The sequence below is a fragment of the Morchella importuna genome (assembly GCF_003444635.1).
Source record: "Morchella importuna strain M04M26 chromosome Unknown Morimp01GS023, whole genome shotgun sequence".
Classification (NCBI taxonomy): Eukaryota; Fungi; Ascomycota; class Pezizomycetes; order Pezizales; family Morchellaceae; genus Morchella; species Morchella importuna.
In genome coordinates, this window is record NW_025763420.1 from 202,383 (window position 1) to 228,884 (window position 26,502).

General features: G+C 45.9%; 7 protein-coding genes across 7 annotated transcripts; 4 read left to right on the plus strand and 3 right to left on the minus strand.

The window, feature by feature from the left end:
• Nucleotides 1-1,002: 1,002 nt before the first annotated feature.
• Nucleotides 1,003-1,740, minus strand: LAJ45_07273 (uncharacterized protein; the record flags this gene model as incomplete). The annotated part of the gene is made up of 1 exon (XM_046116831.1): nucleotides 1,003-1,740. One exon carries the CDS (start codon nucleotides 1,738-1,740, stop codon nucleotides 1,003-1,005), a length of 738 nt encoding a protein of 245 aa, XP_045969866.1.
• A 333-nt stretch (nucleotides 1,741-2,073) lies between these two features.
• LAJ45_07274 (uncharacterized protein) lies at nucleotides 2,074-3,773 on the plus strand (the record flags this gene model as incomplete). Its single annotated transcript, XM_046116832.1, has 7 exons — nucleotides 2,074-2,121; nucleotides 2,436-2,520; nucleotides 2,590-2,594; nucleotides 2,686-2,716; nucleotides 2,816-2,871; nucleotides 3,017-3,262; nucleotides 3,357-3,773. 7 exons carry the CDS (start codon nucleotides 2,074-2,076, stop codon nucleotides 3,771-3,773), a joined length of 888 nt encoding a protein of 295 aa, XP_045969867.1.
• Nucleotides 3,774-5,012: 1,239 nt separating this feature from the next.
• LAJ45_07275 (uncharacterized protein) lies at nucleotides 5,013-7,491 on the minus strand (the record flags this gene model as incomplete). Its single annotated transcript, XM_046116833.1, has 7 exons — nucleotides 5,013-5,321; nucleotides 5,371-5,901; nucleotides 5,963-6,307; nucleotides 6,359-6,582; nucleotides 6,699-6,916; nucleotides 6,976-7,180; nucleotides 7,266-7,491. The coding sequence occupies 7 exons, from the start codon at nucleotides 7,489-7,491 to the stop codon at nucleotides 5,013-5,015; spliced, it is 2,058 nt and encodes a 685-aa protein (XP_045969868.1).
• Nucleotides 7,492-8,168: 677 nt separating this feature from the next.
• Nucleotides 8,169-9,568, plus strand: LAJ45_07276 (uncharacterized protein; the record flags this gene model as incomplete). Its single annotated transcript, XM_046116834.1, has 3 exons — nucleotides 8,169-8,443; nucleotides 8,520-8,709; nucleotides 8,762-9,568. The coding sequence occupies 3 exons, from the start codon at nucleotides 8,169-8,171 to the stop codon at nucleotides 9,566-9,568; spliced, it is 1,272 nt and encodes a 423-aa protein (XP_045969869.1).
• Nucleotides 9,569-10,705: 1,137 nt separating this feature from the next.
• Nucleotides 10,706-14,180, plus strand: LAJ45_07277 (uncharacterized protein; the record flags this gene model as incomplete). The annotated part of the gene is made up of 8 exons (XM_046116835.1): nucleotides 10,706-10,758; nucleotides 10,811-11,034; nucleotides 11,098-11,274; nucleotides 11,363-11,387; nucleotides 11,458-11,464; nucleotides 12,020-12,024; nucleotides 12,233-12,242; nucleotides 12,879-14,180. The coding sequence occupies 8 exons, from the start codon at nucleotides 10,706-10,708 to the stop codon at nucleotides 14,178-14,180; spliced, it is 1,803 nt and encodes a 600-aa protein (XP_045969870.1).
• Nucleotides 14,181-14,902: 722 nt separating this feature from the next.
• Nucleotides 14,903-16,972, minus strand: LAJ45_07278 (uncharacterized protein; the record flags this gene model as incomplete). The annotated part of the gene is made up of 5 exons (XM_046116836.1): nucleotides 14,903-15,331; nucleotides 15,388-15,894; nucleotides 16,186-16,303; nucleotides 16,363-16,529; nucleotides 16,592-16,972. The coding sequence occupies 5 exons, from the start codon at nucleotides 16,970-16,972 to the stop codon at nucleotides 14,903-14,905; spliced, it is 1,602 nt and encodes a 533-aa protein (XP_045969871.1).
• Nucleotides 16,973-22,968: 5,996 nt separating this feature from the next.
• Nucleotides 22,969-25,431, plus strand: LAJ45_07279 (uncharacterized protein; the record flags this gene model as incomplete). The annotated part of the gene is made up of 4 exons (XM_046116837.1): nucleotides 22,969-23,362; nucleotides 23,415-25,074; nucleotides 25,150-25,233; nucleotides 25,338-25,431. 4 exons carry the CDS (start codon nucleotides 22,969-22,971, stop codon nucleotides 25,429-25,431), a joined length of 2,232 nt encoding a protein of 743 aa, XP_045969872.1.
• Nucleotides 25,432-26,502: the final 1,071 nt, after the last annotated feature.

A 26,502-nucleotide genomic window follows, 5' to 3' on the forward strand; every position in this document is an offset into this window, starting at 1 on the left:
GGGGCTTGGGATTGGATGGTGGGGCAACCAAAGTATCCTGAAGACTCGAGAATGGAATTGTGGGGCGGGGAGAGGGTTTATATGCGTGGAGTCGATATCTAGTAATCGCAAAACTTGTGAAGACTCGAGATGGATGCTAAAACCGAAATTGCGACTAGACTTTAGCTTCTCAAAACTTCACTGAAAACGACAAAGAAAAGCCATTACCAGGTTTCTAAAAACTGGGATATTCGACGTCGCAGAGGACTGGCATATGCGGCGGCTACGTCTCTACTAAGTACATGTACAGCGGTGGGTAATAAGTCATCAGACGGAACGCCACCAAAATACGCGTTTGCAGGCAAATTGTGGCTAGGTCGTCCGATGACTTATTACCCACCGCTGCACATTACTTGCTACTAGATGTAGGTACGGGTGGCTACCCGTTACCACAACAGTAACAACCCCTGCGTTGCGTTCAGTTGGTAGCGACGAGTGATAGTCTATGTCTCACGTACGGGAGTTCGCGCTTTGTTCAGGGTAGACATATCTGGAAGGACAGACAATTTGTAAGAAACCGTTGGTAGTTATAGTTAGGTGTACAATAGAGGTTGAGGATGTTGTGGCAAAGACATGATAACAACATGACGCCGAGGGAGGCTAGTGGAGAATTTAAGGAGATTCCCTCCGACCTTCCTGATAGAATTATCTCTCTTCTGATTCTGATTACCTCCTGTATAAATGTCTGGTCTCTATCTTCTGGTGATCGATCTTGGTGGTTATGTATATTCTCCGATACTAAGTGAGCAATTGCACTTTAAGAACGGCTTTAGGGAATTTTGGCTAACATTACGTGTAGTCAATGGTCATTCCTATGGTCCAAGCTGAGGGTTGATAGATCTGGAGTGGAAAGGCGCATTAAGTCTTTGGAATCTATATACACTACATATCCGAAAACCTATATACGCTATATACGCTATATTACATATTCTACAAACTCTACGGATCTATACCACCACATCCTCACTTCAACCCCTCCAACTCCCTTTCCCAAGCTTCCAACTTCTCCGCCTTCTCCACCCGATTCCTCTCCAGCACCTCCCCCTTCTCCAACCTCTCCCTCAACACCCTCGCCCCCTTCACCTTCCTCTCCAGCCCCCTCCTCCTCCGCGCATCCTCCCCCATTCTCACACCCTCCGCAGCCTCCGCAGCCTCCACCATTTCCCCAACAACCTCCCTCCACACCAACCCCACCCCGCTCTTCCTCCTAATCTCGTTCTTCTGCGTCCCACTAACCCTCTCTTTATACCGCACGCCAAACAGCGCCCTACACTCCTCCTGCGTTCTATAGCGCAGCACATCATAATGGCTCGCCCTCGTCATTGACTCATCGCGGCTATCATGGTTCGCACTCGACACCACAATCTTGCCGCCCTGCTCGGCGAACCAGGCGTAGCGCGCAACGTCCGTGGGGGGCAGGTAGAGGGTGATGCGGGAGGGGGCGCAGGACTGCGAGAGAAGGTAGTGCAGTGCGAGGGTGTCGATGCCGCGGGAGGGCCCGAGGAGGAAGTGGTGGTTGGCGGAGAGGGCGCGGAGGAGGTGCGGCGTGTAGTGCGTGGTGAGGTAGGCGGTGTCGGCGAGGAGGGGGCCGGATATGAAGCAGATTTTGGGGTCTGTGGCGGTGGTGGTGGGGGTGGGGGCTGGGACTGTGGGGGTGGGGGTGGGGGTGGGGGTAGAGGTGGAAGGGGAGGGGGAGGCCATTGTGTGCTTTTTGTGCAGGTTGGAGTGCTTTTTGGGTGAGTGGTGATTGTAGCTCATGTAGCTGTAGCTGTAGCTGTAGGTGTTGGGCCTGTGTCTGTGTCTGCGTCTGCGTCTATATGTCAATGTCTATGCAGTGCTACTGTCAGTGGCTTTGTAGGCGTGAGTCGAGTCATCTCTCTTCTCTGCGGCACAGCAAGGAGAAAAAATCAAAGCAGGGGCCGGCCGGGAGCTCTGTAGTTACATGTAGTTGGTGAGTGTAGACATCTGTAGCCATAGCCCAGCTCCAGCCCGTCTCTGACACATAGCTGGGAGAGACACTGATGGGGGTCCTCTATGCTATGCGATGCTGTATCCTTCCTTCTTCAACTTGCAGCGAGTGCAGTGAGTCGAGAAACAACTTGTCAGGTTTATGTACCTAGGTTGTGTCGAGGAGCATCTGGCTGCCGTTATCAGCAAGGCAAATGCAAATGCGGCTCTGCGGATAAAGTTGCCCTCGCACCCGCCAACCAGCCACCCTTGACTCTCCAGCCACAGACCCATACTAATACAATACACGCAACCCGCACCCACAACCCACCAACCCTTCCCCCCCCGCCCCCCCCCCGCCTCTCCTCCTCCCCTCCGCATCGGCCAACGCGGGCACTCACAGCTCTCCCGCAGCCCCCCAAACCCCGTGTGTGTGTGCGTGTGTGTAGCCAGGCCAACATCAACACCCGCATCCATCGTCACCCGGCTTCGATCTGCTCAAAGAGAAAGAATTGCCCGAGTCGACTCCGATAGGTTCGCTAGGCTGCTCTATAGAATTGCCTGCTGCTGTAGGTACAGGAGCGAGTGACTGACTGCTGGCAGGTAGTGTACTTGTCTGCAATAGGATAAGGCGGCCCAGACCAGACACCTATCTATCTTCTATCTTCGATATCAAAAAAACCCACCTACAGCACACAGCTAGCACCAACCATCCACAACCGACTAGCCAGTAAGGCCCCCTCCCCTTTGCTTCAGATGCGGGCAGAGAAGAGGGAGAGAGAGAAGGAGAGAGAGAGAGAGAGAGAGCAAATGGCTAACCTCCCCGTAGTGGAAGACTACAACTCCGAGACCGACAGCGACTACAATAATTACTGGCGCGACTGGGTACCCCCCTTCCCCATCCCTTCCCCCCTTCCCTTCCCTTCTCCCCCACCATCCTTCCTCCTCCATCCCACCCCTCTCCCCCTCCCAAAAGAAAGACCAAAAAAAAAAAAAAAAACTAACCACCACCACCATGTCCTTCGACCAGTTCATCTCGGCGCGCGGGCACGAGTACTTCTGCGAGATTGACGAAGAGTACCTCACGGACCGCTTCAACCTCACGGGGCTGCAGCAGGAGGTGCAGTACTACCAGTACGCGCTCGACCTCGTCACCGACGTCTTTGACTTTGAGTGCGAGGACGAGGTGCGCGAGCAGATTGAAAAGTCGGCAAGGCATCTGTATGGCCTCGTGCATGCGAGGTATATCATCACTACGCGCGGGCTGGCTAAAATGGTATACTCTCTCCCCTCTCCCCCATTCCTCCCCTCCCCCCCCCTCCTTCTCCCTCGTACATCGTACCACCGCCACTAACACCCCACCCGCGCAGCTCGAAAAATACAAAAAATGCGACTTCGGCCGCTGCCCGCGCGTCCTCTGCCGCTCGCACCCCCTGCTCCCGCTAGGGCTGTCCGACATCGCCCAGCAAAAATCAGTCAAGCTGTACTGCGCCAGGTGCGAAGACGTGTACTCGCCCAAGTCGACGCGGCACGCGGCCATCGACGGGGCCTACTTTGGCGCGTCGTTCCCGCACATTCTCTTCCAGGTGTACCCGGGGCTGATCCCGCCAAAGTGCAACGAGCGCTACACGCCGCGGTGCTTCGGCTTCAAGACGCATGCGCAGGCGGCGCTGGTGCGGTGGCAGGAGGGGGAGCGCGGGCGGCAGGATGTGAGGTTGGCGGAGGCGGGGGTGGAGGTGAAGAGGGTGGAGGGGGGGGAGGAGGAGGAGGAGGAGGAGGAGAGGTAGTGCGGACGGGTGGGGTGGGGTGGGTTTGGGGGGGGGGGGGTTAGGTAGTTTTTAGGCTCGGCGGGGAGCGGGGGGCGGAATTGGTTGTGGTTCTGCGCCTGTGGTGTTGTGTTTTTTTTTTCTGTTCGTTTTTTTTTTCGCTTTTTTTTCTTTTTCTTTTTTCTTAAATTGCCCATTTTTTTTTTTTCTTTCTCTTGCTTACTTGTGAGGAGGCGATGCGATACGATACGATGTGCATGGCATGTAGGCCACAAACCCAACCGGCAACTGCAAAGACTCTGTGAATGATAATTGATGCTCCATCTCTTCCAATCTTCTAACGCTCATGCAAGTAATCCATCTAATCCCCAATTCCGATTCCAATTCCAATTCCGATTCGAAACCCCTACCGCCCTCCCTGTATACAATCCACGCAATACACTTCAAACGGTCCATCTTAATAGCTCAGAATCACATGTTCTCCATGTTATGTTCATACCATACATTTACTTCAAATCATGAACCATCACTCGCATTTGCTGTGGCTGGTGGGGGAGGATCTATATGGCCGACCCAGCAGTGTGGCAGGGGGAACTACTCTGCGCGGCTGTAGACCTTTTATGGTCTTAGCTCTGACAGACACTTCTCATTGCGAGGCGGTGGTATGTAGTTGGTGGTGTTGTATTATGTGTACTGTGTACTTCTGAGGTCTCAAACGGGTTGTCTTGATGGGTCAATTGGTGAAAAAAAGAAGAAAAAAACATATCGCCACCGGCTCAAGTAAATATGAGCCGTCCTGTGTTTACCGGTAATGTTAGAGGTGTTGCACAAATCAAACATACTAGAATTGTGGTACACCAAGACACCCTACATTGTCAGCATTTATAGAGATGGCACTTTTGGTCGCTAATATTTTTAGCTTGCGGAAGGTATCAATGCTGCGTGTGTTCAGTTGTCAATACTAGGACATCAGTAGCCATTGTGTACTTGGTTAACGACTAAGTACATGTAGATGAGTGAGGTAAGTATCTGTGTAGTAGTTAAAAGGAGGCCCGCAACAACCAGAACTAACGTTCGATCAAGATCTGCGTCGTGTGGGCTTCCACTCCTGCCCCCCTTTTTTTTTTGCTAACCTTGTTAGTTGCCTGATGTTTTTTTCTTTTTGGTTGCTTCCCGCCACTTTCCCGTTCACGATAGTATGCCTGACAAAACCGATTTCAACCCACCACCCACCACCTCTCTCACTTCCTATGGTATGTTTCAGCGACGGAAGGTGGATGGAGGTGGGGGCGGTGGGGGAGGTGGGGGAGGTGGGGGAGGTGGGGGAGGTGGGGGAGGTGGAGGGGGAGGTGGAGGCGACGGAGGAGGTGGAGGTGAAGGCGGAACAGAGTCCCCTACAGACTGAAGGAAGGGTCGAGCATGATTGTGAGAATTGGCACTATCGGGGTGATAGTTGGTGCTGTGATTTTGCCTGTAATATGGTTGGTGAAATTGTTGCTGGTTTTGTAGCATATCCCCCTGCGGTTGTTGGTGTTTCATGTATTCATACGGATTCCCAGACGAATATTTCTAGTCAAGAATAAGTAAATGAAGAAATTTGAGACGAGAGAACGCATACATTGGTATTGTACTCAAATACCTGTTGGTACTGTGAATTAGGCTGGTTCTGATAGTATTCCTGGTTCTGATCGTGCATAAACTGCCCTCCCTGAGTGGAGAATCCCTGAGTATTCTCGTACGAATGACCTCCATTACCTCTTTGCCAAGGGTTTGGTCTTGTAGGATTGCTAGAGAATGACTGAAGAGATAGTCCACTGTCTGGGTTTTCGCTCGCATTTTGAGAATGCCCGTACTGCTGCTGTTGTTTCTGCCATGGAGCACCAATGGATCTGCTTGGCCCAGTCGGCAGGGTCCTGAAAGCATCTCTACTATCGTTCCTATAGCCATCGTAATTCTCAGTTCTTGGCAGGCGTACACCAGAGTTGTTATTGGGATTGAGCCACGGTGCAGGTTCTCCCGTCGGTCCTCGCTCCCATGGTCTTCTGTCATCAACAGTCTGATTCTGCCCATTCTCTATGAGATTCTGCCTAGCGGGAGGTCCAGTTGCGCCTTGATGGGGATTATTGCCTGAAAGCTCAAGCATGAGTTGCTAATAACCATTAAACTCGTTATTATTGCTAAGTTAAACTCACTCGGAGGGGGGGACAAACATCATATTCACGCTCCACCGCATCTGCCTGGGGCGCAAATGAATCGGTGTTCCTCCAATCAGATCCCTTCTGGCGATCACGACAGTCTCTTGCCATGTGCCCCGCATTCCCGCAAATCCTGCAAATAACATTGGAGGTAACATTGCGTTTCTCGGGACATTCATATTTACGATGGCCGAGACCACCGCCTGAATGAGTTAGTTTTGGAAACAATATTAATACAGGGCCCGATCTTACAATTTGGCATGCTTGATTTTCGTCATCTCTAAGAGTCCCGTTCAAGGAAGCTAATTCGCGAAGTTGATTTCTTTTAAGAGCATTTTGTCCTTCGGGGATAGAAGCAGCCTGATATGTTTTGTGAGTAAGGGTAGTAGCGAGGAAGCAACCTTAATTTACCGTTTCAATAACTTCAAGAATAGCTTTCTTCGCCAACTCAATCTTGCTCTCGGTGTCGGCGATAATCAAGCAGTGAAGATCTTCGTCAAGGTTAGAGTCAGTGGCTCTATCGCTGGCCCCTTTCCCTTCCTTGACAGAGCCTTTCCCGCGGATAGCAATCTTTGCCCCAGATTCTGATTCCATTCTCTTAAGAGTGTTTCCACGAGGGCCGATAAGAAGCCCAACTATTAGTACCAAAAATAGAGGAAACAGAGACATGTATGTTAGTGGATCTTAGAATAAATTCAGAAATTTGAGTTCACTGTATAATTAAACAAGTGGAAGCGGGGGGTTAGTTTACTAAAGTTGATTTCTGGATAATCGTTGACTGGCACATAGATCTTCTCAATAGTCTTGGCCGGGCGACGATAATCAGAAGGCGCATGATAGTTTGAAAATACTGTGTTAGCTTTTTGAATCAATTTGTGGCGTTCATCTTCCAAACGCTTCCGGTAACGATATTCACGCGTATTAATACGACGTCCTTGGTTATCATATGTAGGCGCTGGAGAAAGCGAACTGTACCCGGAGGTTAACGACCAGGACTAAGAGAAGACGAAATAGCAGTTGGGACTTACCGGTTATCATCGTCTGGGACGATGTCACCGATCTTGAGCTTCTGGGTGATCTCTTCAACCCGTAGATGGATAGTGTAGGCATCTAGCTGCTCACTTGTCATCGGGGTAAGGATGACAGTAGGAAGTCCCATCAGACCAGCAACCTTGTTCTCGTCGACGGCTCCCCAGCGGTTCGCCTTTTTGCGTTTCCTGCCATCAGGTAATTCTAGTACATTGATTGGTGGTTAGTACAGCACCCACCGGCGAGTATTTTTTTGGGTGAACAAGAGATGGGAAAAACTGACACATACCACGCATTTCAGATCGTCCTCGTTTGACTCCATCGCCTACGCCTTTTGATATGTCTGCGTTAAGAATTCTCTCCGGTTTGATGAGGTTCACCTTCGATTGCTCTTTCCAAGCAGCCTTTTTGGGGTCATCAACTGCCGAATCTCTTTCACCATGGCTTTGAAGACGGCGTTGGCCTAGTGGTGTAGCATTTGTGCCTGTTCTGCTCTTTCCGACTGTGGAAGCCATTTTGGTGGATTTGTGTGGATGGAATATTGAAGAGTAGAAGGAAGGATGTTTGTTGGTCGAGCCTACAAGGTCAGGTTAGCAGGTCGTTTGTGGGATGTCTTGGCGGTTTTTTACACACAAAATTGTTGTCCCAAGTTCCTGGCCAGTAAATACATGTACTAGATCAGCGAGTGATAGTATATGAGTCTAGCTCTAATGCTAATAATTCGTGATTTAAAGCCAGTTATCGTTTTGGAAAGCTATATGTAGATACATGTAATGATAGGTAAGTTATAAAACAGAAATTGATTGAACCCAGCTCTTGTCGAACCCATGAAACACAGTAAATGAATTTCAAGGACCAAGGTCGAGATCCTTAATGCTCGAGATGATGTGTCACGTGACCATACGATAATCTCAACACTTTGATACCAGCTGGGATCGCATGTGCTTCGAAGCGATTGCGATAAGAAATATAAAGCTTTAAGATATATTTCAACATGTCAGGGTATAACTTTATGTATTTTCATTATTTCACGCTAGGCCCGATACCGAGGGCCCCAAGAGAGCCTTGACAACTGATTTGCCCACTATGGACCGTCCACTCACATCTACTACATGTACCTTCAACGGTGTCGGTTTAGTGAACGCACGAAAACGCCCTCATCTTACATCGACGTTTGAATTATATGCCCAGAATGAGTGTCAACATGCTGCGTTTCTCCTCTCTACCGCTCCGTAATGCTCGTCAAGGCCCTGCGGGGATGGTGGCATATAGGTCCTTCACTTTGCTCTCAAACTCCGTGTCGTCATCACAGCCATCACATGAACGATTCCAACTTTCACAAAGAAGATCCTTTAATTCAATTCCAGGCCCTGGGGGAAATTCACTGTTTGGAAGCCCTGGGCCAGATAGAGGCGGATCTCCAAGCTACTTCAGAAAGGAAAGATTACCGGCCAATACAATTATCAAGTTTGTACATCTGCCTGCTAATGCTCTATCCTTAAAGAGTAGGGTAAAGACATTGTTTAACCTGCGATTCCTCCAGATTCGTTCCGCAGCAAACAGCATGGGTTGTCGAGAGAATGGGAAGATTCCATAGGATTCTCGAGCCAGGTCTAGCTATCCTGCTCCCTATTGTCGACAAAATCCAATACGTCAAGTCCTTGAAGGAAGTCGCTATTGAAATCCCTAGCCAGAGCGCAATCACCGCCGATAATGTTACTTTAGATCTAGATGTGAGCAATCCGTCCCCTTCCAGCTCATTTCGAGAGAGCTAACTTTGCCCAGGGTGTCCTTTATATTCGGGTGTTTGATGCCTACAAGGCTAGTTATGGAGTTGAGGATGCTGAATATGCAATCTCTCAATTGGCACAAACCACTATGCGCTCTGAAATCGGACAACTGACACTTGACCAAGTCCTTAAAGAACGAGCGGCACTGAACATCAACATTACCCAGGCCCTCAATGAACCTGCCGCTGACTGGGGTGTAAAGTGCCTCCGTTACGAAATTAGGGATATCCACGCCCCCGATCAAGTCTTAGAAGCAATGAACCGCCAGGTCTCCGCTGAGCGCTCTAAACGTGCGGAGATTCTCGAATCTGAGGGTCAAAGGCAGAGTGCGATCAATATTGCAGAGGGTAAAAAACAGTCTGTCATCTTAGCCTCTGAAGCGAAAAAGGCAGAGCAGATCAACTGGGCTGCCGGAGAAGCACAGGCCATCCTTGTCAAGGCTGAGGCAACTGCTAGAGGTCTCGAAGCTGTTGCTCAAACAATCCGTGAAAATGGAGATTCTGCACAGAATGCGGTCAGCCTGACGGTGGCGGACAAGTACGTTGAAGCATTTGGAAAGCTTGCGAAAGAGAGCAACACTATCGTCATCCCAGCTCAGCTTGGTGACATCGGCGGAATGATTGCTGGTGCAATGGGAATTTACGGAAAGGTGGCAGAGACACAAGCGAGACAGGCACGAGGACTAGCAATAGAAGCTGCCGAGGACCAGGACAGGCAAGAGAGGGAGGAGGCAAAGTTTGAAAAGAAGGAGAAGAAGAAGCACTCAAAGGTCCCGGTCTCATTCGGGGATTATGAAAAGTAATTGTGGTACTGTAGCGGACCGGGTAGATTTAGAGTTAGATCTACACTGTAGTAAAAAAGACTCCTTCATTACACATAGCTTTCCCCTTTCCTTAAGTCTCGACAGTTAGCGCAAAAACTCCGCTCTGTTATGGTAGCAACTTACTTGTATAATACTTTTGCTGTTTCGATCATCTCCAGGTTTCAATAAAAGCATTCGTAAGTTTTTCTATCACCAGTCATCCGCCAATAGCTATATCCGGCGCTAATTGTCAATCAGAGACCCCACATGCGCTTACTTAGTAATTGTGTGTGCATAGACTCCTGCTTATCAGGCCTGCATTTCTTTTGCCGGGCGCCTCTGCAAAGCGCGCTGTTGGCTCCGTGCTGCCATGCATCCTGCAAGCCCAAGACAGATTTCATAGGTTAGCCGTGACTCATGGCCCATGCTCATGATCAGCGGTTTTTCTTTCTCCACGTAAAGCCGGCCTTTCAGACTATGATTAGGTAGTGCCATAGGCCCGAGGCACCTAAAAGCTTGATTGCTGTTCCAACTCGGCCGGCTGCATGCATGGAGACGCGATCCTACCAGGGCCCTGTAATCCATCGTTGCCCGCCTGAAGTAGGCTGAGCTGTAAGCATCCAGGGAGTTTATATACTGGGCTAATGTTACTTCTATTGTAACTTCCCACCTTCTTTTTCGTTCCATCGGCCTAAACCTTTTCAATTACGCCGGACTATTCCCTACGGCTGTTAGGGAACTCATCAATTTGAAATTCCGACTAACAGCTGGATCCATTGAGCTATGGCTGAAGCAATAGGCCTTACCGCCAGTATAATTGGCATTGCCCAACTCGCAGGAAAAACCTTTCAAGTTTCTTATAATTATATAAACTCAGTTAAAAACGCACGACGAGATATTCGCGAATTTCTGGACGAGTTATCTAGTCTGAAAACCGTTCTGGAATCCCTACAAAAGGTTGCTGATGACAATCCACAATCCGAAGCGCTCCGCCAACTCAATAAATCAAGTGGTCCCATCGAAAGAATCGATGGAGTACTCAAAGAGTTGTATATAAAGTTAGATTCCAAGGAAGGATCTAAGATCAATCGAATGAAATGGCCATTAAAGGAGAAAGAGACGGAAAAATGCATCACTATGTTAGGCCGACATACAACTATTTTCAATATTGCCTTGTCGGCGGATCATATGCAAGTATACCATGTCAAATACTCCTGATTAAGCTATGCTAATGGAATATAGGACTTTGTCGAAAGAGATCGAGGCATACACAAAAGAAATGGGAAGCACAATAGAGGAAATGAAATCTGATATCCGGGACACAGCTTTGGCAATCTATGATCTCAAATTACAGTCAAAAGATACCGGCGAACTAGTTCGCGAAACGAATGTTGTAATCCAAAGCCTGCAGTCAGAGGCCGTTGCTCAGAGGTTGTGGAGGCAAAGACAGATAACCTATGCAGAGTGTAAGATTATCTACAAATAACTAGTTGTGTTAATGGATGTCTGATATTTTGAGAGCATTCTAGCAGAGAGGCGGAAGTCTATAATTAACTGGTTCTACAATGAGAGTTTTGATATAAAGCACGCCGATATCATTGCGATGAGGCAGCCGGGGACTGGCGAGTGGTTTTTCAGAAGACCAGAGTTTCAAGAATGGGCCCAGAAGAACCCTAACTCGCCTATTCTATGGGGCTACGGTATACGTATGTATCAAGTTTCTGCTCTCTTATGACCGACCCTATGGGTAAATTAAAGAGCCTTGGGCTAACGATTCGCATGTCAAATTAACAGCTGGAGCTGGGAAAACATTTTTATGGTATGTTAGTACTTCTGAAGAGGTATCCTGCGTACAGGCTGTGGCCGGCTAACTTGGCACTTCTATCTAGCTCGATGGTGATTGATCATTTCCAAGAACGAAAAATAACAGCAAACTACGCCTTAGCTTATGTGTACTTCGATTATAGAGAGCAGGAGCAACAGGGACCATATCAAGTTCTCGCTAGCTTAGTAAAGCAACTCCTCTTCCAACTAATTCCTCTACCTCTGCCTGTCGAAGAGCTCTACAAACGCTTGGAACCACATGGAAAGAGACCTTCTTTAGATGAGCTTTACTCCATTCTTGAGATCTCTTTCACAGAATTTGATCAAGTATTTCTCATCTTCGACGCCTTGGATGAATGCGATCAAAGAAGACAAAGAAAAACCCTTTTACCGCTGTTCCATCGACTTGCACGGAGTGGAACTCATATATTCATTACTAGTCGGCAACATCCGGAGGACATACGAGATTCTATGAGCGCATCAGCAAGTATCGAGCTATCGCCAAGCATAGAGGATATGAGACGCTTCATTGAGCAAAGAATCGAGGAGAACGTTCGTGCGAGACGCCTAGTGAAACAGGGGAATTGTAGGGAGAGGATTGTTAATGAACTCATAAATTGTGCGCAGGGCATGTAAGTTAAAGTCATCATTTTGATCTTTGATCCAAACACCTTCCTTTCACTGCCTCGATCTAGATACTAGTCAGAAGTGACACTGAATGTTGAACTCGGCGATGAGTCGGCGTTCCATATATCTAATTGGGGCCAGTTAAAGACAATATCTCCCCATCCATCTGTTAGAGAAATACAAACATTTTTGTTCCGGGGCTAAACTGTATAGGTTCCTGTTGGTTCATTTCCATGTAGAATTCATCTGCGAGATGACTACTGTTCGATTCATGCTTCGAGCGCTAGAAAGCCTCAGAAACTCTTCAAACGAGGAGAGGCCTCTGGATCCTACTTATGATAGAGCCATGCAGAACGTCAAAAAGCAAGCCAAAGGCTCGGCCAAGATTGCAATAAAAATTCTTTCTTGGCTGGTGAAAGCTCAAAGGACGCTATCGGTTGACGAACTTCGAGAAGCGATCGCCGTTGAAGACAAACGCTATGCACTCGATGAGTGGGATTGGACAGATAAAGCAACGATGCTTGACCTTTGTGCAGGTCTGGTTACGATTGACGAGAAAAGCAACGTAATAAGATTTGTACACTACACGGTCCAGGAATACTTGATCGGAATCTCTCTTGTCGGAGAGCACGAGAAGCTTGAGATTGCTATGGCCTGTGCCACCTACTTGTCGTTCGACATCTTTTCAGAACCTGAGAAGGGATTATATCGCATATTCAATCGGGTTTCCCAATATCCCTTCCTTGCTTACGCCGGAAGATACCTGCCATTCCACATCAGTGAATGTCAGGAAGAGTTAACGGCGGATCTACTTCTCAAACTCTTCGAAAATCCAGGTCACATAGCCTCTTATATCCAGGCCTATGATTATAATGGAGGGGCGAGTCTAGGATCTGGGAATCCATACCCTGTACAAAAGCCGTTGCATGTAGCATGTTGGATGGGACATAAAGCGGTAGTAAAGGCTATACTTGGTATGGGGGCAGATATTGAGGCAGAGGACTGCAAGGGGGAGAGGCCGCTATATATTGCCGCTGCTAATGGACACACCGAAATTGTTAAACTTCTCCTGGAAAATGGTGCGGATATCAATGTGGCAACGCGTGATGGAGATAGACCGTTACCTATCGCCACTTTCAACGGAAACAAGGAGCTAGTGGATCTGCTTCTTGAAAACGGTGCAGAAATTTCGGAGCCAGGTAAAAAGGGATATACAGCTCTACACGTCGCAACGACGGCTAGAAATGACGAAATGATTAGATATTTTCTCGATCATGGTGCGAGTCTTACAGCACAGACTGAGCTTGGGATGACACCATTACATACAGCTGTGGGGATGGGATATCTGGATGCTGTAGAGCTTTTCCTTGACCGCGGTGCGGATATCACCTTGAGAAGTAAATATGGAGGGGGCACTCCACTCCACTGGGCAGTAGGAAGCAGCGGAAACGTGGCCACGGTCGAACTTTTACTGTCTCGGGGTGCGGATATAAATGCCAGTTTTGATGGGGGTGACACACCTCTGCACCACGCTGTAATGGGAAAACAACATGCTATCATCAATTATCTGCTCGACAAAGGCGCAGAAATCGAAGCAATCGGTGAATTCGGATACTCTCCATTACATCTTTGTGTAAGTAAGGGAGAACCAGACGTCTGTCAATTACTCCTGGATAGAGGCGCCGATATCTCATCCATAATTCCCGAAATTCCGGATGTCAGACATTCAACTTCAGTTCTGCACACTGCTATCTGGAGAGAAACTGAGGTTGGAATAAAAATAGTGCAGCTTCTCCTCAAAAATGGTGCCAATGAGTCACTACGAATTGAATACGAAGATGCAGTTCTAGACGAAGGACTTTCGCAAAACCTGAATTCGATGAGGAAGTTCTGGGCCGTATTGCGTGATGCATATCCCCTCCCTGGGCTGTGGCCATATGAGCTAGAAATAGTGAAGAAAAATGAAGAAAACAAAGAAAGGCAACGGAGAGAGTATTATGAAAGAGAGAAAGAAAGGAGAAGGCGGGAGGAGCAAGACGAGACTGACGATGAGAGTGAGGACGAGAGTGAGGACGAGACTGAAGATGAAAGTGAGGATGAGGATGAGGATGTCAAAAATGATGAAAGTGATGAAAGTAAATGTGAACTTGTGAACGCATAATTCTAGACAATATGGAAGATGGATTTATTCAAGAGAGGAAGTAGGGATTAAATGGATGGGAAGAAGCCCCCACCATATTAGACAGTCCAAGATATGCTGATTACAGTATAAACATCATTAGATGGTTATATCCTAAAATATATTAGACCACTTTTAACGTGTATACATCTTCAATGTACATGTATCTTATACTCGCGACAGATGTTTAGAAACCAGGCATATAACCCACTCATAGGGACCTTCCAATAGTCTTTGATTGAAACATATCTATATGTATAAATTATATGCCTGTTCGCCTCTTGAGACATGTATTACATCTACGCACATACATGTACTCTAGTTTAAGTATCGTTTTATGGCACATAAGGTCGCCGAAGTCGTAGTCCAACGATTCAGTTTCTGTCTTTGGTCGCAATAACAGTGAACTTGCAGATGCAATCAGGACACACACAAGTACATAATACATATAACCTTTTTTCTGGTGTGAGTACATATATGCAGGTTTCCGTGTATTGAGCCAACGAAGAAGTATCATTTAACACCCTTCTTTCATATATAACCATTACATGTACTTTGCTTTAATCATATATGGACTTCCTCGCCAGAACTAACGGTAAATGTACTTAAATGTAAGCATAAATGCACGCAGTGCGCAGATTTAGAACAAGTAAAGGCATGCAGGCCTACAATGAGTCTCCTCAAACAACATGTGCAAGTATATCCTATATTTCCTTGATATATCCCACCTCAACCAATTGATCTATTGGAACATTGAACTCCTGCTGTTTTGTTCTTGTGTTCTCCCTCACCCAGATAAAGGTGCTTAATGCAAACTTTCTTGGAAGAATGCTCTTTGAATCTAATCTCAACTGCTCTTTCCCCAGTATGTAGATCACTTGCTTCTCGTAAGCTGCATCAAGTGCATCTCGCTCCCGGCGCGCTCTGGCATTCACTTTTGCATGGTCGTTGCTGATACGATGTTCAGGTCCGGTTTTATTGATCTCCTCGTCCAAGAATTCCTTTAATTTGTCATAAAGAACAACGCCAAAGTCCTCCGTGAAAATGCGATCGTTATAGCCATGACGCACAATAATTCGGAATGTGTTAGAGGAACATACACGTTGAACTATGTAACGTTCGTCTTCATGAACCTTCGTTCAGACAATTAGTCCCAAAAAATAGGAATGGACTGTAAGGATTAACTTACCGTGGGTTGAATGAGTTGACGGAGATGAAAGAATACGATAACGTCGTGCTGGGCTTCAAACTTTCGCACAAAATGTGTATATACCGCCGGGGCATGGTATCCGATTTTGTCAAAGAAAATACCAACCCCCTTGATTTTCCCCATCTCTTTCTGCCCTTCTGATCTCTGCAGCATTAGCTTTCCGTTTTCGTTGCAGATAACCAGCGAGGAAGGGGAAATATTGTCGTCCACTTCGGATTTCCATTGCTGTTTTTTTCCAAAACGCCAGAGGAATAAGACGCATGAAAGTAGCAAGGCAAGCAAAAGAGTAAACCATGCCCCTTGGGGCACTTTTGTGAGGGCAGCGGATAGAAATGCTCCGTCCATAGCCCCGAATAAGACAAAACCGACCAGAACAAGAATGAAGTGAAGTTGCCACACAACAAGAGCAACGATTGATATCATGCAAGTTGTGATAAAAGTAACCATAATTACGCAAACACCATACGCATTGCCCAAACTCGTGGTCTAGTAAATCTATCAGTGATTGAACATTGCCAATTGTGCGGAGATAACCCCTACATTGTTATAAACAGCTGTCACAATGATAGTCCCGATCATCATTAGCCAATTCGCAAGTGGTATATAGATTTGTCCATGAAACCTGGTGCTCGTGTGTAGGACCTTTATCCTTGGGAAGTAAGATAGACTCATACATTGGGATATGAGTTGAAACGAGCCAGTTATCATTGCCTGGGACGCTACTATTGCAGCCAGGATTGATAGAATTAAACTGGGATAGTACATTCCAGGAGGCACTGTATTGAAGAATGGGTTGTTGACTGCCTCTGGTATGTTGCTGATATAGGCAGCCTGACCAGTATATGCGAGTATTAAGCATGGATATGCGAAGAAAAGCCATGACAAACGTATTGCCCTTCACGAAATAGATTAGGGTCTCGCACAAAGAACAACCCACACCCAGGGAGTACAAACTTCGCTGAAAACGCGCCTAAATCCGCAAAAAGGGCCTCTACGCCCGTGAAGGAGAGCAATATGGCACCAAGGCTTTTCCAGCCGTGTTCCCCATTCCTGTGGAAATAGTAGAAACAGTGTGCAGGATTAAAGGCTCTTAAGACCGAAGCATCAAACTTAACAATATTCTGTGAATAAAACAGTCTATCAGTGGTAATTCTCTGGATTTGTTAAGAGTTACACCACGAACGTGAATCCCGAACACCATATTAAAGAGTAGCCATAGCACGACAATTGGTGCAAAAGTAGTTCCGAGCCCTGTAACCCCCATTGGTTGGATGGCATAAAGTACAAATAAAATAGCACAGGAGATGCCAACTATCGTATTTGTTTCGATATCCGGTACCTTGACCTTGAGGCCCTGAATGGCTCCGAGAACAGATTGTGCAGGAGTGAGGATACCATCTGCGATTACTAAACAGACACCAAATACCGCCAGGAACTTGACAAAGGTTCGGAGGAAGAAGTTCTTTTCTAAAAACGAGCGAAACATCGAGTTCGGTCTTTTCATCTCACGAGTGAGCTGTCGTTCCAGTTTCACCATCAATGGCTCACGGGGATTACGTTGCATGATATTGCACTGGTAAAGTACCCTTGCTTAGCCTAAACTCAATTTATATTTTGGAATATATATATATATATATATATATTGGAGCTTGAATCATACGTATCGAGTGAGCAGAGAGTATAGTGCAAATGTCCCTCCTTCGCCGTCATCATCGGCGAAAAGAACGATGGTGACATATTTTAGGGTGACGACGAGGGTAAGAGCCCAGATGATAAGTGACAAGGCCCCTATAAGGTCTTCATTCGATGGCGGCGAAGTAAATGTTGATGAGAAGACATAAAGCGGGCTAGTTCCGATATCTCCATATATAACGCCGATGGATTGATAGGTAAGCCTGTTGATGTCTTTTTAGTGACTTCAATCATGATCCCAGAGAGGGGCTTGAGTATTTACCATGCTAACATAGATCCGCTAAATTCCTATTTTGTGCATTTATTTAGCATGTGGGAGACTAGCCGCTGTGGAATTTCTTAGTCTCAAAAGAAATACTGACCTGCTTTATCTTAAAATCTTTGTACCGAATATGTGCCTCAGCATCATCGAACAAAACGTTGCTATGACTAGACTCGTCGCCATTCACTGCAGAGCTATTGATATTATTGATTCCTTTTAAGTTTTCTTTCTCGGTTTGGTTACTTGGATTCTTTGAAGGTTGGATATCTTCCATCTCTCAGGTTTGATATTGAAAATGATATATTAAGAGTATTATGGAAGGTTCGAGAGGTTTGGTGGGCTAGAAAGACCAAGGGGGCGGAGCACTAGTTTTTAAGTGTACTAAAATGTCTGCCAGTCTCTTGAAATACGCTGGGTGGTATACGTACTAACAATATTAATACGTACGTTAATTAAAAAGTCGCAATTTTTGGTTGCAACGATATCCGACGACATCTTAACGCGCGAGTAATCTACGATCCATATGCATGTAGAGGCATCAAAGACATCGTATCTTGTCGATTTATAATTTATAAATTTAATCTCTCGCCGGCAGTCAATAGATTTATTATCATGGGATTTCTATATATATAGTACTAGGACAGAAGTTTTGGTAATATACCCTTTTTACAGCCAAAGTAGCCATGTTTAGCTACCCGAAGCAACCCAACCTCATCCAAAAAATTTCAAAGTTTCAAGGACAGTTGGGAATTATCTCAAGACGGAGCACAGAGAATTCTAGAATTTTAAGTCCATTCTTCAGGTGTGTGCGATCTAATTTTTAAAGTCATGATTTGAGTATTTCTGATTTTGTATGGTGTTCCCATATAAATTTTGTTGCAACGGCAACCAAAATTTGCCAAAACTTCTGTACCCCGACTGTACATATATTCGCGCTGGCACAAGCATTCCCACGCTAAAATACTTAGGAATTGCGAAGATGGGTCTCCGAAAGGTTAACTACATGTACATACGTACACGTACCACATGTATCCAATTACGCGCAGCTACCTCAAAACGATATGTTGCATGGCCATGGCCACTGTGCATCAGCAAGGAGCATTTAAAGTTCGATATTCACGATAAGGTCTTGCATCACAGTACACTATTATAGGCAATCTTTCAGTCGATAACGCGCCTCGACATATTAAATTCCTATGATGTATGAGGGTCTTTCGGTCCCCTTTGTCGTCTGATAGATCGACAAGAATTCACAGACCGCTTGGTACCAGTAATGTTTAACGTACCCAACAATTAATTCCCGAAGCGGCCCAGGGTCGTCATTTAGATGACAAATGTAGGTACATTTATACATACAACTCAAAACATAGGCAGCGTCTGTAGCGTCTTGGATTTCCCAATCATACCACCTATAGGCCCTGGAATATGATGTGGTAATATATCGGGATAGAAGAGAGCAACGTAAGTTATAATTACGTCTTCAATCAGCCGTAGATAACGTATTCATACGTCATCTTAATAAGTAATCATCAGTCGATATCGTGCACGTGGAGTTCTTCATGAAGCTGGATCAAATTCATGTAATGTGCGTGGAGTCATGACGAATGCTTGAACCGGATTCACGGCAAGTTCCAAATTTAATGAAAAACATCTGCTAGACTACTACATGTAGCCTTCTAAGATAAGTTCTCGGCTGATCTCTAGCCTCTTAGATGTTTCTTGTAACTGTATAACGTTGTGCATGCAGATATACCGACATGAAACCTGAGGTAATAGGAGCTAAAATTGAGTACAAACTTCATTAACAATTGTACAACTACAACAATTTTTCCAGCTAAGGGAACATTAATAAGCTTAGCTATATTATCTACGCTTCCAACAAGCGGCAGTTTACCACGTGATGATTGCATGTCCGGATTGTAACATCAGATGCTTACACCTACATAGGCTACGTCGATGCTGTGCTCATTAAAGTAAATTCAAATCTATTAAGCCGCTATGAGCTGTGCAATGTTGACATGGAAAACCTCCAGTCCAGAGTGTTAACGCAGCTGTGGCTGTGTAAAGGTTTCAAATTTCATGGTTAATGTTTCACTAAATTTCGGTGTGACTTTAGTAGTGAATGTAATACGTAAAGATTTATGTTTATGTGGTAACTACCTTCTTGGGATACTCTTTAAAACAGGATACGTCGAGTCATGTGTTGGCAAAGGTGGACAAAAGCCCGTACTTAGAATGAGTGCTACAACTTCAGTTCATCTAATTATGTATCACCAATGCACTCATGATCATTGCATAGAAGTAACTATCGAGATCCAGACGAAAACTATCACATACACGTTAGAGCCTTTGTACAAGCTGATCTCAAAGTGTTTGATTGGGCAGTTAGGGTACCCATGATTAACTTCAGCTAATTATATAAGTGAATACATATCGGTGATTGCAAGTCTCCATGCATGCGGACATTTGTATATTCCAGTATATATAATTGTGGATCCGGGGTGGGGTGGGGTGGGGGGGGGGTGTGAAATATGAACAATGGTGTCCCCTATCTGAACCGGTAATTAAGCTCTCTATAATGATACAAACATTCGGCCCGGAGAGTATCTTATAGCTAAATCATGTAGTCTTATCACTCTTTGGAAATTCCCGTGCCGGAATGCTCACGGACTCGAGAGAGAAATGGCTATTTATAGCCTATGAGCAATGACCCTTGTTTAATAGATTTTGTAGGGCTAGGATCCACCGTGGAGGACCAAGGATTATAGTAAGCAGTGTAGATGAAACCCGAAAGGAAGGAGCATGTTTGTTTCGGTGTGGCTTCTCTCCGAAGCTATTATCTATTATGTATCTATTATGTACTGGATTAAAACTATAAGATAATTAATTTAATGATATGATATGACTGGGAGAACTGGCCATGGGAGGAGGAGGTGAAAGAGGTGGGAGAGGTGGAGGAGGTGGAGGGGGAGGTGGGAGGCGGTGGAGGTGGTAGAAGGCGGAGGGGGCGGAGGGGGCGGAGGGGCGGAGGGGGTGGAAGGGGGTGGAAGGGGGGTAGGGGTGGAAGAAGTTCCCTCCATCAAATGCTTTTAATATTCATATTTATTTAATACTCATAATCCAACGTTAACAGCTCGCGGTCGTGAGTTGGCACACCCCTAGTACCATGTAATGAATATAACGGACATACGATTGTCTATAGGGTCTTATACCTCATGACTCCAATACTTTCCACGTATTCCCCAAGTATCAGCGCGCCCTGTCACTGCCCCAACTCTAATAGAGCTTAGTTTTGATGGAAAAAGTGCTCGGGTGAAGCTTAAAGCTTAAAGCTTAAACCCTAAACCTTAAAGTACTTCACCTAACCCTGTCTACTTACGGCTGCGTGTGGCTAGATCGGTGGCTACGAGACATGCCCTATGCCTTGTTGGGCGATAACTGTAACCAGATCAATCAAGAGAGAGCCGGATTGGCCAGTTAGGATAGAAGGATCATGAGTCAAGCATACATGCATTAGTAGCAGCGAACTTCGATGATAAAACCTGCCATAAATCCGGGCCCTTTAAAAGTTAGTTCATAATTACATGTGTACCTACATAGTACTCTAATCTTTTTTATATTTTGTGTTTCTATCCAGGTTTGTCCAGGCTAGGACCCGCGCCTGGACTCCCAGAATTAAGTACATGTACATGTATGAACCATCTAGACTTCGACTTCTATTGGTACGCGTCGGCCGCGGGAGGATCTCACACTCGTTAGATATAGAAATTTTAATGTATGTAGAATAGATATACCTGCATATTGCATTTAGAGTATAGATCTAGAGTAGAGTACATCACACGGGATGATCACGGTTTTATTAATCATGATTTGTCACTCGCATTTCCCCTTAGTCCCTTTCTGGGCTTGATTGTAGGTACGCATATGTATACTGGTTGCCAGCAGGCTGGCTCGGCCCCGAATGATCCTACTCTTCCTTGGATATATACATAACATAAACAGTGGACCTAATGTAGGTTATTGAAGAAGTTCGCTCGATCTCTAGTTTCCAGGGTATTTACTATATGCATATATTATGCGTATATGTACATGTAGTCATCTTTGGTCCATAATGTGGGAATGTAACTTCAGGCTGAGTGCCAGATATATGCCAAGGACTGACTACCAGCGACTATGTCTACAGTACCGTATATACCGGACAAAGCTCCAAGGCTCGCAAAATGAATTTGGTTCGCTGAATAATTGCCAGCTAAACTTATATAGGCAACTTTGTACCATTCAACTCGCGACCCCCTCTGTCTCCGACATTCGGGGCAACAAGTACATGCAGTGATTGAAAATGACACTTTCCATTACTGAAATAGCTTTGGCATGTAGTGGATGTTTACATAAAATACATGTAATATTGCCAGCCATCTTAATTTGAAAGGGCGCTAGTCTAGGTAGATTAAGAAGTATAACCTGGCGTAGTAGTGAAGAGTGGAAACAAGATCGCAAAATTAAAGTATGTATGTTCGAGAAGAAACCGTTCCGTCTCTAAAACCCAGTCGCTTGTGCGATATTGGTCAGCCAGCGAAATCTCGGTCCTAGTATATTTGGACGGTGGATCTACTATGTACTAGAATACACTTTTTCTTAATTCGTTGCGGTCTGATTGGTCGACACCGACATGGGTGTTTAGTAAGCATGACACATCAAAGTACTGAACACTCGAGAGGAGGAGGACGGGGGCCGAAGGCCTCTCATAATTCTAGAGGGAGAATTAAACAGAGGAGGTGGAATGGGGGGGCCGAAGGCCCCCATCGAAGGCCTTCCATAATTATTTGATACCCATAATCCAATAACTCGCGGTCGCGAGTTGGCACACCCCTAGTATCTAGGTACGTACATAGGTATTCGAGCTTTGGCGGTACTCTGGCCGTAGGCTTTCTTGGAAATGATCAACAAAACGAGTTTCATACAGTTAACTTGATTTCGGTGACGCGAATAGTTACTCGTGCGTCTTCGCCAAGGATTTTAACGTGACTGAGAGATCAAGGCATTTGGCCAATTGGAATACCAAAATCCCTTTCTTCACCGAATCAGGTGAAAATTCTTGGCGAAGACGCGCGAGTACTTCGGTATCAGGGATAAGTGAGAAGACACCACGATGCCAAGGGTGTCTTCTCACTTACCCCTACCCCCGAAGTACATACGGTACTGTACTGATCGGGCTCTACACTTAATAGGGATCACTTTGCAGCTTCTCATCCAAGGGCTTCGACCGAATTCCGTGCAAGTTATCGTTGTAATGATGTAATGTTACAAAAAGGTAAGGTGCAACCGACATGAAAGTAATGCTGACAGAGTAGAGTACTACTGCTATTTGAGGAAGAAAATGCACACACGCAGGGTTTAGCGGTGTTAATCCTTGCTTGATAAAGAGGGGAAGTGAAGAAGGAGGGGATGCATAGCAACCAAAAGGTACGATACAGTAAGACACGGTATTGATAACACGGGGGCAAACAAAATCATAGCTTCACTTCTTGAAACCTCATACATACCCACCACACGACAAACAAAACATTTTTTTACCATACCTGTTGAGTATTCTGTCAAGCGCAGACATGGCGACTCACACCACGGCCCTTGTGGTCCTAACATTCTTGCTCCTGGTGATGTTCGCTTCCCCGGCGACAGCTTTCGGCGCGGGGAACATCGCATCTATTGCCAAGATTGAAGGTCATAATTGGCGTCACGGAGATATTGAGGATACCTTAAAGACATTATTGGCCCTTCATGGAGGAAAATGGACTGCAATGAATATAAGGCGCGTTTATTTCGGAAACTGGTTGCGTGATTATTCGCAGGCACTGGATGTGGGCACACTAAAAAGCGTCAACAAAGATACCATAAGGGTTCTTGTTTGGGTTTTAAGTTTTTTGAGCTTTGGATATGCTACTGGAGAATTCGAAGTGACAGAGGAGAGGCTAGGTGTTTATAGGCCTGAGGAGCATATAGGTTTGCGTAACCTTTCCTTGAGCTGAATAGCTTTGACCCTGACTTGTTATAGATAACCCTAAGGACTATGCCGATAACCTCGATGCACGGGTTTACGATCCACGTCTTCGTCATCCAGTTCAAAATATCGAACTAGATATCGACCCGATGACCTATATGAAGAATTATATAGCCAACGAAGCCGGCGGATGGGCCACCTCATCCGGCTACGTTAAGCATTCGTTGCTTCGATCAATCCATTACGGTCGTCTGTATACCTCCGGCGGGGCTGGTGTTGCAGGCAACGAGGCAGATCTTTGCGAAGCTCTACGATGTCTTGGACAAGCCTTACATTGTCTCGAAGATTTCTCTGCGCACAGCAACTATGTCGAGTTGGCACTGAGGGAGCTTGGATTTTTGGCTGTATTCCCGCACACCGGCACAAACACGGGGCGTCCCCTTGGAAAGAACTTTGTGTTCCCTCTCGTTACTGGAACCTTTGGCGCAGTTGATTTCTTACATTCGGTTCTTGGGGAGGCCCAAGACAAATTTTCTCAAACGGAGGTTGACGAACTCAACGTTGCTCTTGGGGAGGCGCACGAACAACAGAAGAAGTCCAAGAAGACTGGACAAAAATCAGTGCTCCAAGACCTTCTCGGTCAACTTCCAAATATGAGTGCGTTTTCTAGCGACGCTGATAGACTTGAGGCCGACTCCAACGCAAAGGAAATGGCAAATATGCATATATCACCACAGGGAACACGGGGCCCTGGTCCAGCTGGCCCGGGTTCATTCGACCCTGTAAAAACTGCTAGGGATATCTATCCTATTCTTGAATTCCGTGACAAGGTCATGCGTGCGATCGAATCCACTATTGAAAAGATCCCAGGTCTTTCTGCTCTTGTTGAGAAGATTTCTGACACCCTTGCCCTCTTCGTTCTCGGTCTCCTTGCCCCATATGTCCAGCCCATCATCGCACAGGTTTCGATGGAGCTGAAGACGGGCTCGTCAATGGTTGTTGACTCTTCTGCTGCGCACCAATTTGAGCCATGGGATGACCCGGATTGCACGAACCCCACTCATTCGCTTCTCTCGAAAGACCATTTCTCCAATAAACTTAACACTCCTGCCGGTGAAATTGCTGCTGCTATTGTTAGTTATGTCGTTCCACGAGTTGTCCACGCATGGGAAAGACCTGAAGCACCCTTGGAAATCATCATCCCACAAATCATTAGCATCTTTCATCATCCTGCTCTACGACAGGTTGGCCAAGATTTCGAAATCCAGGGGATCATGTTCTCTACAGTACAGAGATGGGTTGATCGACTTCCTGACCGTGGTGCCAGCCTCAGCGATTCCCTTTCATCCGATGGTGTCCGACAAGGCAGGAATCATGAAGGTGGTGTGTTCGCGGGAGGCCACGGCGGTGGCCATGGGAAAACCAAATGTGGGGAATGGGAGAAGACGAAGAAGGGGAAAAAAGATGGGAAAGGGAAAAAGAACGATCCTTTCGCAAACATTCCGGGTGTATCTAGTACCTCTGGTGGTGGAGTGAGTGTTGGTGGTATAAAGCTACCGGGAGCAATAGGTGGGGCGTTAGGGGGGTTCTTGGATGCTGCTAACCAAGGCTACAACGATGCAAACCAGAAGAAATCAAAGGATGGAAAATCAAAAGAGAAGGACAAAGATGAGAAAAAGAAGAAGGATAAATACGATGATCAGTATGAAAACACGTGACTCTATCTTTTTATTTTCCGTCTGGGAAACGTTTGAGGTTTATCGATTGCTAACGACACTGCGTGGGAAAGTGGTGAGAAAAAGGATAAGAAGGACAAGAAAGACAAGGACAAGGATAAGTATAGAGAAAAGGACCACAAGGACAAAGATAAAAAGTACTTATCACCTCCCCTTGCATCGTCATCATACCCTTAATCTCTTTACGTTCCTCCTTGCCATCTCCCTTTAGTGTACATTTCTAACTAATTAGCGATTCCAGGGATAAAAAAGATAAGAAGGACAAAAAGCACAGAGACGACGACTCAGGCGATGAACGACGCCGACATGATCAACACAGCGGGTATAGGTATTGAGGGATCCCGTTCGGGTATCTTAGGCAGCACCTTTTTTATTATTAAATACACTCATCAGAAGTTGTATGCGGTATAAGTTATGTAGTTAAGTTTATTTGCTGTTTATCAAGCCTTTCAATTATGACCTATAGCCGCATTGAAGTCGACCAATTGTTTTTCAAACTCATTTCGACTGATATTGCAGTATTTGACAGAATTGAAGATAGGAAAATATGCGTGAGTTCTCAATTTCCCTTGACGCTTGCATATGTGCCTTGGTTCCCATCTTGTCAACAATATTGTGAAGCAAAGATCGATCTGATACCGACCGGTAGCTCACACCACCCCTTTTGGACCCGTTACATGACCGAATTAGAACTCCTCTTTATTACTTCTTTGTATTTGACATGGTAGTTAAAGACTTTGAGAACTTTATACGCCCCATAAATACAATCAATTGATTAACAAGCTGGTCATATGTATATGCAGATATATTTGGAGCAGAAGTGCATGCAGTTACATGTACTACTACTTATGTATACTCTAAAAATTGATTTGATTGGGATATGATAATGATTGCAAGCATACAAACTCAATCACACGTACACACCCACTATATAGTTCATTCATTGACCCATCCTGAAGGCCTACCGGAAATCTCAAAGAATTGAACTGGGCTGAAAGGCTGTTCTATCACTGGACAAAACAATTTGAGCTTACGTACAGGCCAGTACGTCATAATTGGAGCCCAATGCGCAAATCTAAAGGCGAATGTCTATAGTATCCCTTAGGCGGTCAGTCCAAATCGAAGTCTCTAGTGGAGCAGGTGGAGCTTTCTAGCGTGTAAGAAACTCGAGGATAGGATAAACAGGAACTGTGTTTATCAGAGCATGGCTAGCTACCAGGCTCGATTTTTATTTGGACTGATCGCCTAAGGTATATTAGGATCCTTATGTAAGCATTATGCCAAGTTAGAGCATGCGCGACGCAGCAGCGCGAGAGCCTCATTTCAGGGATTCACCCAGACGAGCTTGGCCCCCTCATCCAATTGAAGATCAACACCATGTATCAATAGGCATGTCTGTAGGTACT